Source organism: Nothoprocta perdicaria, unplaced genomic scaffold (genome assembly GCF_003342845.1).
Source record: "Nothoprocta perdicaria isolate Ctin4 unplaced genomic scaffold, notPer1 scaffold_58, whole genome shotgun sequence".
Classification (NCBI taxonomy): Eukaryota; Metazoa; Chordata; class Aves; order Tinamiformes; family Tinamidae; genus Nothoprocta; species Nothoprocta perdicaria.
In genome coordinates this window covers 2,272,999-2,285,023 of record NW_020455843.1, presented here as the reverse complement: position 1 = coordinate 2,285,023, position 12,025 = coordinate 2,272,999, and the positions used below count along the sequence as shown (strand labels likewise).

Here is a 12,025-nt window from a genome sequence, read left to right as displayed (position 1 = left end):
TGGATTTAAAATAAAAAAGGAAATGTGTAAAGATTATAATTAWTATTTTACCTTGAAAGTGTTGGTGTTGCAAGTGAATAGGAGCACATCCTATAATGTAGGTAACCCAGAARCATTGAGTTTCTGTGTAAAGAAGCGAGGATTAATATACTTTGAAGGCTTTTGTAAAGATCAGGAATAATTCCAGGCAGCAGATCATGGTGCAAGTTTCATTGCATACTGTGCTTTGACTAGTGATGAGCGTGAACAAACAGCAGCTCCTGACCAGAGAAGTAACCCTCTGGCATCGTAGGTAGTACCGAGCAGTCAGCTCTGCGAGTTACTGGCTGGGGAACTGGGCTCAATTCCTTCTGCTGTAATTCCTCCTTTTTATAATTGGAAGGACTTGCTTCCTGAAAACAATTTCAGGGCTGTTTTCAGAACAAACAAAACCCAAAAGTCGCTTTCCTCTTCCTCGTTGCTTTGGAAGTGACAGCCTTCAGAGTCCAAAGTGATTTAGTTTTAATTTTTTTTAGCTGTGAACCCTGTCTCTCTGCATGCTGAATTTTACAAGTGACTTGAAATGTGCTGCCTTTTTATTAATTCTTTTATTTATTTAAACTAGCTCTTATTGATTCTTGCATTAATCGATGAAAATCACCTTGGTTACAGTAATTCCATCTGAGAAATAAACAATAGAAAGAAATGACTTGACCTGGTGTAGCTGTGTTTTGCAGAGCTCCTTAATTAGTAAAATCTTCAGTGATTTATGCTGTGTTAGAAGGTTCATGTTGAGGTGAGGGGTTAGGTTGTTGTCACTGAGTCCAAAGAACTCACAAATTGCAGTGGCCTTCCTATTCCCCCTTTAGTCTTCCCAATGGCTGAACGTGAGTTTTCTCCTTCAGGATCTGTAATTTATGTATTTATGGATGGTGACACAATGGGCTTCTGAGCTGGCTGTCCTCTAGATACTGTTACACCATTAATAATARTTTTGTGCTTGGGTATTCCACGTAGATACCAAGTTAGATGGGCTTTTGTTGGTCAGGCACCAAGGGGAGGGTCCTGTGCTTGTTTTTAGTAACTTTAATGCAGTATAGATGGAGCATAAATGAGAGAATGGTGAATATATCATTTAATCATTTGCTAGTCACTGTTACATACCYGATTTATGTAGACTATTCTTCTATWTTTTTTTCATGCAGGCCTTGTGAGTAACATCATTTTCACAAGTCACACTGCTGAGCAGAAGCATCCGCTGCTTGTGCAGCTGCAAAACCTCATCCGGGCAGCAAATCCCACCGTCTCGTTCATCCTGGCAGAAAATGGAGTTGTAACTAGGTAATATTAGTCGTTTTCTRGGATTTGTTGTTTTCAGCAGATTGGACACAGCAGCTTGTGTTGTCTGGTGTTTCTCTAGTGTTTCATGCTAAGGAGTTGACTGTTTTTCCTAATTGCATCCCATTTAAAAGACACTTTCCTTTACATGTCTCGTTATACAGATACAGAGATTAGGAAATGTATGTTTCTATTTGCAAAACWGGCTTATGTTACTGTTGCTGTGATTCCAAGTGGAAAAAGTGCCCACACTTTACTGTGACTAATGTTGTGTTTTATTTAAAAGCCATTTTATTGAGTCTATAAATTAAAAATCTTAATCTTTATCTCTTTATAGGAATGAGGATATTGAATTAATTCTCTCGGAAAGCAGTTTTTCAAATCCTCAGATGATGAGAGCTCGATATTTAATGTATCCTGGCTGGCAAGTATCTAGACTGCAAAGTGTTCTAATTAACTTGAAGATTTAAAAGTCTCACTAACTCAATTTATATTTTCTTCAAGGCTACTCATTTGGAACAAACTTTGTGTAAATCATCTTTAAAAGAAAGCTGATGAGTATTCTTAGTAGATACACTATTGCTGTCCTTTTATGGGGAAAAGGATCCTTTTTGGCACCCTTTAAATCAACGGCAAGATTGCTGTTGCTTTTTGGAAGAATAGAAAAGAACCCTCTGGGAATGAGCTGGGAAGGRTTGGGATGGGTGAGGTCAATAATGACTAGTGTAATTTCATTCTGACAGCTATTCAGCCTTGCTGGAATGAACTTGCTCTGTCACTCTAGTTATTAGCAGAAGAATTATTCATTAGAAAAAGAAGCAGCAACCTTACTGACAGTCTTGGCAGAAGCTAAGGGCGAAATAATACACGGTACCAAGCGTTCCATCTAATACCAGGTGATATTTTTCAGGGATCAGGGAGCTTTACACATCTTGTTGCAGTTATCTGTGCTGCACTGATTTGGCAGAAAATATAAACCTGTCAGCCATGTTAAGGCCTGGATGATTCTTTTTTAGTTAAAATCATACTGTTGAAAGCACAGTTTATTAGTTTATTCATCATAGTTTGCCATGTGTGCAGCTTTTTATTCAAAATTAATATTTACCTCTAAACCACATCCGAATAAGGCTCCTGAAGTGAATTAATGTGAGGTGGTGAATGTTGGAGCTGCTTGCAGAGTGCATATAGCCACAGGAAGAGAGGTATAGCTGAGAAGTAAGTTATTTAAAACTTCTTAATGGTATGCAAGTAAAATGCAAGTAAAAAAAAATAAACACTAGCAGCAAGAACATTCAAGTGAGTCCCTAGTTCTTTGAACCTAATATAATTAATATCACACTTTTATAGATTTCTTCTTAGAAAATAAACTTAGCATTTTATTTTCAAAGAGAAAGCTCATCTACTGTAAAAGAATATTCTTCTTTTAAGAAGTCTGTTAGTTGGAAAGGAAAAGCGTGTGTGTTTTCTGCATGTTGAAGGTGTGTGTTTCTTTGTCTTAAGGTATGAAGGCAAATTTGGAGCTGGGTCTGTCTTTCCACCAATGGTTCAGATCTGCGTGTGGTTTAATCGTCCTCTAGAAAAAACACGATTTGTGACCAAATGTAAAGGTACAAATGCACTTGGACAGATTTGAAAGTTGAGAATACTGAGGAATGGAGGGAGAGGGAAAACACTGAGATAGTACARCTCTTCAGTTGATGCTGAGACAGTTTTAATTGGAAGTTCAGTTTCCCTTCCTTAATGTATAGTAAATGATCTTTAATGTCTGCTCTGGAAAACTAACCTGTGATTTCATTCCAATGAAAGTCTAATTTCTCATTTGTTTTTGAGGGGTTGAGGTAGCTATCTCCTTTGGCTTTTATTTTTTAGTTTGTTTTATTTATTTAGTAGTGTTCGAATGCTGCTTATAATGAGTGTCTGCTCCTAGTGAGCTCCTAGTGAGTGTCTGCTCCTACATTTTATGGAGAATTAATTCTTTGTAGTTACTACAAAATGGGCTCACTTCTGCATTAGGCTACTATAATAGATACTTAATCCCGCCTTTCCTTAGTTTGCTCCTTAGCAAAGCAGTGCCTTAGGGAGCACCGTTTTACTTGCCAAACACACTGTAGGCATTCATTATGCCAAACACATTATACCCCCCTCCCTATAGAGAAGAAATGAGAACATATAGGAACGTTATGTTGTATGGGCTATAGGGGACTTGGCAGCATTTCCCCCTGAAGCACTAGGATATGAAGCAGAACCCACTTTTTTTTTTTTGCCCAAAAGCTGCACCAAGAAAAAGAAGTGAGTTAATCTCTCTGTCTTCTGTTTCAAACAGCGATCAAGTCATTGCTCAAATCGAGTCCTTTCTCTGGAAACATATACCACATCATGGGCAAAGTTAAGTTTTCAGGTAAGGGCAAAATACTTACGCAGTGTCTTGTGACTGCATTTCATGTGCTTGTATTTGAAAACTYTTTTCATGCTGTATTTAACACTACATAAGTGTTCAATTAAATTATCCAATACTGAGACTTACTTTCTTCCTCCCCTCTGTTTTCTCCTGGTTAGATTCTGATAAAATGATTGAAGTCTGTCACAATACATCATCTAATTTGCTAAGCCTTGTGCCTGTTCAGGAGGGGCCAACTCCTCCTGATACAAGAAATGATAATAGAGAGTGCAGCAGTCAGCAGGAGTATTTCCTTGTGTTCATTGGCTGCTCTCTTAAGGAAGAGGATATAAAAGACTGGCTCAGAGAAACTGCCAAACAGGTTTGTGGGCATGTTTACTTTTGTTCACTGTGATCCATTTGGCATTTCTTAACAATAGGAGAAGAAATCTGAATGTCTCAACATTTTTTTTTAAACTAATTTCTCTTCCACCAGGGCATTAACATTTCAGGATAAATGTATTTCAAGCCGAGGACTAACAGTTTGCAAATGTGTATTATAATTCGTGTATTATTTTAGTATCTGCTACAGCATATTCATGGATTGATCTGCTGGTCTTGAACACTTTAGCAAGTGGACTGTGTCCAGAATAAACACTCAGTGATTTAGCTGAGATACGGTTGCCAAAACCTAACACGTAGTATGGAATAATTCTTCTTGAGAAGAACCTTAATACTGCAAAGTTAAACTTGTTTTGATTCACTAAATTAAACCTCCTTGAAAATAATGTGGCAAAATGGAAAGTTTCAGGGGTTTTTTGTTCATTTTTTTTCCTTGCTGAGATAATTGTTATGGTTCTAACTCTGTGCTCTTGTGATGTACATTTTGGAACCTTAATTACTTAAAAAATWCTCATGGTTACTTCTTAACAGCTTCAGATTTGCATAATATCTTTCAAAAGTTGTGTAGGGCATCAAATAAGCTTCCTGCACACCACTTAGAGCTGTTCCTAAGGAGTTTCGGTTTCCCAGCTCTGTTCTACTAACAGATTATATTACTGCAGGACAGTGTAGTTCTGTGATGAGATCTAATTCATTGTATATGTGCGTAATACATGGAGACAAATGCTTTTGACACTTAAAATATTCTGTAGAGTTTTAATTTTACGAAAACTTTTGACTCAAATTTTCCTTTTTTTTTCCTCCAAGAAAGAACCTGTAGCATCTTGCCTTTTTGTCTCGCTGCTTCTTTTAGTTTGATTGTTTTTTTTAAACATAACTACATTGTAATATCAGACTGTCACACAGTAAATGTGTAACCGGGCTATAACTCTTTATGCAGAAACCTCAGAGGAAAGCCCTGAAAACCAGAGGAATGCTAACCCTTCAGGAAATAAAAAACATTCATGTAAGTAGAAGTAGTTAATAGCAAGTCTTCCTTTTGGCTGATTTCCATAACTACTAGAAGTAATTAATAGCAAGGCTCCTTCTGGCTGATTTCCATAAAAACCCATCCGTATGATGGAGCATCTCCCATATCTGTCATAACAAGTGTGCCCAGCACTGAATTATTATCGCACTTACTGGCTTTTATATACTCAGAAACGCAACCAAGGCTGTTCAGGAGGAGTCTGAGATGTAAATCTTGGTCTCGTGTCAGCATTTATCTTCAGGGCTGTAAGAAAGCAGGCGGAAAGCAGATGGAAGAGTAGGACACTTTTGTTTGTGTGGTGATCTGCTCTTCCCCATCTTCTCCCTGTCCTGCACGCTGCAACACTGCAATCTGCAATTGCAAATCACAGCCCTAAATGCCCAGTCCTGCCCCCGTTACTTACAATTCGGGATGTAAGTGCCATCTTTGGAGCAAGGCTCCCCAAATTTTAGCATAGCTATGATTAATGTTGTGCTATCTAACTCCCTGAGTCTACACGGACCTCATTTGTCATACTGTCTTTGCAAAGTGCTGCATTTTAGCCACAATCCATACCTTTCTCCCTGGCTGCTAAAGTTCAGCAGATGGATTTTTTCTAGCACATATTTAAGCTTATTAGGACTGTCTCTAGCAATTTCTAGTTCCAAATGTTTAATGTACAGCATATCACTTCTTCATTTAGGTGAAACGCCACTTGGATCCACTTCCAGCTGGTTATTTTTACAATGGGACTCAATTTGTGAATTTTTTTGGTGACAAAATGGATTACCATCCACGTATCCTTTAAAGTACATTTTGTTTGGTGRCTATCGTAAGTAGACTCCAGGCTGTACAAATCTGAAACAGAGACTGTCAATGCAGATGTGTTTAAGAGCCAGCTAATAGGCAGGTAGTAATATGAAGTGAAAAGTTTTGTTGCTTGAAGCTGTTCATGGCCACTTGCCATTTAGAAGTGTTATTAAAATGCTTTTTCAGATGTATGATCTAAGAAGCAGAAAGGAACCCAAAACAATCCCAAAGTGCTGTACATGAAGTCATGCAGAGAGTAATTTATGGGTCACAGCTTGTGAAAGAAATATTTTTAAAATGAAATAGTCCTGTAATGTTGCTTAATTTCTGGTCATGAGTGATAAAACTTCCAAATGAGTATAATAGTGTGTGCCTGCATGTGCGTGCGCACGCTGGAAGGGAAACAGGGGTGTTTTATGTTGTACTACAATACTGTAAAGATAGGCAACACAAAAGAAGATAATTTGAAACTTACTATGAAGAAAAAGCCTTATTTCATTTAAAGTAGCAATAATAATAGTATGCATAGGATTAATATCTTTTTGAATTTATTTAACCAACTGAAATCTGATTTTTTTTAAAACTGCTGAAGCATGGCAACCAGTATGATTTGCTCGTCAAAATGTGACATAAACACCTTCTGAATGTACTGTCCTTACTTTGCTGCTCTACAAGGTCTCATCTGATTTAAATTACACTATGGCCAAAGAAGGGTGCGCTAGCTTTCTTTTCTGAACTTCAAATTCTAAACTCTACTTTTAATCCTGATCATATTTCTCTCTGTGGCATGAAACTCCAGAGCAATACTGATGTTCCGATGTATTCTTCGTTATTGTTTCCCTCATTTTCTATCATTTTTGTCTTTATTACTTAAATTTCAGTATTGGGTTTATATTCTCAATTTACTTCTCTCGCCAAAATTTTGAACAACTTGACAAGAATTTTGTGATTCTCTTTTGGAGTAAGAACAAAGAGGTATTTGGCACATCTTATGGAAAAACAGATTTGTGTCTATGCAGTGTACCAGTAAAAAAGCTGGTAACAGTGGCCTTCAACTTCCCTGTTCGTTAGGCCATCACTCCAGCATTAGTTTTATGGTATGAGAGTCGATGGATCCTTAGGTGACTTTTCTTCTTCAGAAGATCCATTTAAATGCCCATAACTCTTACAAAGACCAAAAATATTCTCACTGAGCTACTTTCTAAATAATGCAGCACAGTTTCTCCATTAGCAGGCTCTTATATTTTTACTGCTAGTGACACACTCAAAAGTACATCCCTTGTCTGTGTCTGCCCTCTGAAACGAAGTTGTGCTGTTCCTTGAAACGCAGTAAGGAGATTCTGTAAGGTGATGAATGTTTCCTTGATTTGGAAACAAACCCCACAAGGAACCTGAACCAAGGGACAGGCAGTGACASCCTGACTTCTATTCTGCTTCTAATGTTTCTAAATTTTTCTTTCACAGCCTATGTGAGATGCTGTGAATGGACTCAAACTAATAGTCGCAAAGCAGTGGAGTGAGTAAACTGGTCCTGGGGTCAATCCTTACAGCCACTTCTCTTGAATTTTKCCTGATATTGTGTAATGTAGCCTAATTCTGTATAGGCACAATTGAGGATTTCTCTGAGAGCAGCTTTAATTTCCATAGGAGGAACAGGAGAGAACAGCCAGGGAACAAATCATCAAACTACTTAGCCTTTAGTTACAGCTAGGAGTGTAATGGATTTATAACACTACCTCCTAGCACGTGTGAATCACAGCTTTGGTCTGAGAAGTTAACTCCTCACAAAAGGTCACTGATGCTGCGACCCTGCTGCTGCYTTGCTCTTTGGGAGCAGAAAGAGTAGGTAAAGGAACTACCAACTTCAGGTTGACTTGAGTTTTTCCAAAAAAGCAGTACACATCTGCAAAACTGCTGTGGCTCTGTTGTTCTTAGGTTTTTCCTCTTGCCTGAGAAATGGCTCTTGTGCAACCCCTTTATCTCTATTAATAACGAGTAGCTGTGGTTAGGTCACCCAGAAGGTGATTGATTGTGTTTCTGCTCTCATTAAGTGGCCCTGGACTGAGTAATCTTTCACACCTGTTCTTCTCTAATAAACACTCTTCGGACAAATGTTATTTCCTTAATGTTTCGAAATGAGTAATGGACCAATTCATGAACGATTACTTGGAAGAAGCCAACAGAGAAATAGAGAAGTACAACAGAGAACTAGAAGAACAAGAATATCATGATCTCTTTGAGCAGAAGACATAAGCATGTGCATTCGGTGGATTTCCGAAGCGTCTACAGTCAGTAACCAAAAATGCTGTTGTCCTTGCTGGTTAACTAAAAAATTAGAAGTGAAATACCTGTTTTCAGCACTCCTTTTAAAAGAAAGAGATCACTCCTGTAAGGTTGGCATTTTAATCTGGTGACTGCTTAGCTGTTTGTACTGTGAGGTTTGCTTCCACTTCACCTTCATTCCAGATTGTAAAAAGCATCACCTGGAATCTCTGGCTAGTAGTGGAAACGTATCCAAAAGAAGAAGAAGAAGAAAAGAAGCAAAGCTGTTTTCTGGTAGATCAAAATGTAATCATGGAATTGGTCTGTCGTGCAGATGATCAAAGCAGTTTCTTCACTAGGTGTCCCTTGTTGCACTGATTTGGCGTTGAAAGGCAGCGGGGTACTGCAGCGTGTGGGACTGGGGGATGTTCCTAAAGCGAGAAATGGGGGAACATTTTAAAAGCTCCAGAGAGGGTGCCTAATCCTACTGCTGTCAGGGTGTTCCTAAAGCGAGAAATGGGGGAACACGTAGCCCCTCTGCCTTCTTCCAAATGCACTGTGCACTCTTTGATTCTGCACTTGAAATTTTTGTTTTTTTTTCCCTTCTTTCTGAAAATACGTTTATACATTTCAGGGGAAAAGAACATGCGGGGAGATATGTTTCCTCCCAGTTCTATAAAATGCATTACACTGGTTGGTGTAATCATGACTTGATGTTGCTTAAAGATTATCTTGAAAGATTCTTACTTCAGTAGTAAAAACCAAGTCAAGCAAGAAAAGGGAGAGGGCACGAAAAGCCAGGATTCTTCAGCTAAATAATTCCACTTTGTGGAAATAACTTATTCCCAAAGGTGAGAAATATCAAAATGAATGTTTTGAAGATGAGAAACCTTGTTTGTGGAGCCTTTCAGAAGAATTTGCACACTGACGTTTTAGAAAGCTGATACACTAGGTGTCAAGTACTTGCAGCAAATCCTCTACAGCTATTAAATGATACTGCAGTAGGAATTATAGCAACATATCCCTAAGTTAATTTAGTGCAATTTGAAGTGACACTATAGATCTTTGGCTGAAGCTCTATAAGGTACCTTAGCAGCTACTTAAACATAATTATTGCTTATTCAAATTATCAGATTACAGTAGCGTGCTATGTGCTACGAATTCAGAGAAGTGGAAAGCAGCCTGGGAAGGATTTTTGATTTTCAGATTCCTTTGCCTTAGGAACAGCTTGATCTCTTAATGTAGCTGTGATCTTTTTGGCCAGGTCTGTGTAATGCACTAAGAAATCACTGCAGAAATAGTTACACTTAACTGAAATCCATGCAGTGTCATTTTTATGAGAGGAGAAAGATATAGCTCCTGCTCCCAAACCTAAGGCTGTGTACAATAATACGCTGTGGGGAAGTATATTTTTTACCTTTGGAATCTGAAAAGGCTGAAATGTTAATAAACCTGTCAAAAATTGAAGCACCATCTAGGTAGACTTTAGTCTGTGTTGCTACTAGCTGACTTGGTGCCTGTACTGTGGTGCTTATACAGTATAGACGTGGAATTCCAGGTGCTGCAGATTGGGATATAAATGTGATAAGGTTTCRTTAATAGCTTTCCTACTAGACTGAAATTGTCTGAATTTAATGATTTTTTTGCACACCACGAGACTTTATTGAAACTACTTGTATCCTGTTGAAGTACAGTAAAAGCCAGCAATTAGGTTGTGTTTTTTAGGCTTTCGGGGGTAACCCGTGTCACAGGTATAGAGCGTCATGATAAGGCTCGTGAGTTATCTATGCATGGCTATACTTTAGTCTTAATATACTGTAGTGCCTGGTAGAGTAAATATAGCTAGCAGTGGATCCAGGGGCACTAGTGGGTGGTGATAAACTAAGTACAGTTGGCTGCATGAAACTATATGTCAAACGAGGATTATTAAAGTAGAGAATTCTGAAGGTAAAACTGCAATAAAAGGGGCATTAGGAAAATTTAAAAACCCTCGTAGCTATTTGCCAATAAACTTAGTGTTAAGCCCAGTGTGCTCCATTCCAGTAGGAGTTATCTAATCTGCAAAGCCATATTTCTAGAGTAGTGGGATGACTCTGTAATGTCAGAAGAAGCAGCGGCCGTTGAGACGAGCAGCACCTTGATGCTTGGGCTCAGCCCGCGAGTCGAGAAGAGCGTAGGTTTAAGTGCAATTGATGAAATGATAGCTGAAGATACTGTAGCTTGTTGGTTTGCTCTGCTSAACTCTTTTTAAGAACTCCAATTTGTGCAAGCCTCGAAAATAAAGGGGCTAATTCAGCCGGGTTGGCAATAGGGATTTGTAATTGCAGCTGAGAAATGCCCGGTGATTCAAAAGAAAATACATATATAAAACTGGCCAGCTACTGTGCAAATTGAGCAGTTTTTTAAAAACCGAGTCGGAAGAGCTCCAAACAAAGCCCTAGTATCCTTATATACTGTACTGCATGCTATATGATAATAACTGTGTAATATGAAGACCTTTCACCATACTGGTACTGTTTCAATTAATATATTTTGGTATTGAAATCATTTGATTACCTCAATTTTTTTAACAAAAAAAAAAAAAAACAAAAAACTGTGACTTTAAAATAAAACAAACAAAAAAAATACCGAAATAGTGAAACTGTGACGATAGTATCCTTTAAATACAGTAGTGCCTTGCAGATGACGCCATGGGTGCTCTAAGCATAAAATAAATGGACGTCATGGGTTGTATTGCTTGCAGCCTCTTTTTTAAAGGAAAAACGGTTTTGGTGAAAGGACTTTCAAGTTAACCTAGTGAGAAATATTAGCACAAATGGTTAAACTGTTTTTTTAAAAAAAAAAACTCTTTGAGGACTAAAATAAATAGCTGCTGMTGATGATACTTTAATAGCAGTTGCTGATTATTTTGGAGTTACTTCTTATGGTCAGCAGCACTTTTTTTTTAATGAGAACTTTTGTACTCTGGTCAGAGATGTTTGTACTGTATCGAAACCCATCTGTAGGGTAATCTGGTTTTCTCACCCTTTTGAAGTTGGGGTGAGGATTAAGTTACTTCAAATGATCTAGTTTTTTAGCTACTGTAAAAACTATTAAAAAAAACCCTACAATTTCTAAACCACAAATGTTTGGATACATTAAAAGTGCCATTATACTGTTCCTTGATCTTGTGCTGTATTTTGAAAACCGGTAACAGTAAATTTGTGTCCAGGCATTTCTGATATTGTGGAGAAATGCTCAGAGTCCTCAAGGGGTTTACATGCTTTGCTGACCGTCACGTTAGCAGCTCGTGTTGTTTCTCTTCCCCTCACAGAGAATGAGTGTGATCAGAAGTTACTGAAGTTATAGGGAGAAAAATGTGATAAATTTAGGAAAGGATTGCTTGCAACTTGAGCTGCACTGCAATCTAGGAGTATTTTATATGAAGCTGTGCAATTTGGTTATTTGTCTGTTTTTACACTTGGCATTTGGCAAAACTGATTGCAGGGAGGATTTAAGTTGCAGGTAAAAGTTCCTTACTAAGTTTTTTTTTTATTTTTTTTTTAATTGACTTTTCTGAATTTGCACAGATTTAAGCTCTAGAATACTTTGTTGGTATTCTTAAAAGGGAAAATTGTAACTAGTATAGTGAATTGTAAACTGTGAGTTGTTAGAACTGCATCGTTAATCTAATTTTAGATTGTTTAAAATGTACCTCAAAGTTAGTGAGAAATTGCTTCATTTTTACACAATTGTCAGATCTTGATATAACACTTCTCACTTTCCAATGTGCCAAAATTCACTTTTATACTAGTTCTCAATGCTTTAATATTTGCAACTTAAGTTAAAAACTTTTATTTACAAACACT

At 37.7% G+C, this 12,025-nt stretch overlaps 1 protein-coding gene across 1 annotated transcript in view; it reads left to right on the top strand.

The window, feature by feature from the left end:
- CUNH20orf194 (chromosome unknown C20orf194 homolog) overlaps positions 1–11,800 on the top strand; it is a 61,646-nt gene extending 49,846 nt beyond the window's left edge. Inside the window, exons 29-36 of the mRNA XM_026048851.1 lie at positions 1,185–1,320; positions 1,655–1,741; positions 2,818–2,924; positions 3,641–3,715; positions 3,874–4,076; positions 5,037–5,102; positions 5,809–5,902; positions 8,056–11,800. Of these exons, the coding sequence (XP_025904636.1) occupies positions 1,185–1,320; positions 1,655–1,741; positions 2,818–2,924; positions 3,641–3,715; positions 3,874–4,076; positions 5,037–5,102; positions 5,809–5,902; positions 8,056–8,168 (881 nt within the window). The 3' untranslated portion in view covers positions 8,169–11,800. The remainder of the gene's footprint in view (positions 1–1,184; positions 1,321–1,654; positions 1,742–2,817; positions 2,925–3,640; positions 3,716–3,873; positions 4,077–5,036; positions 5,103–5,808; positions 5,903–8,055) is intronic.
- Positions 11,801–12,025: the final 225 nt, after the last annotated feature.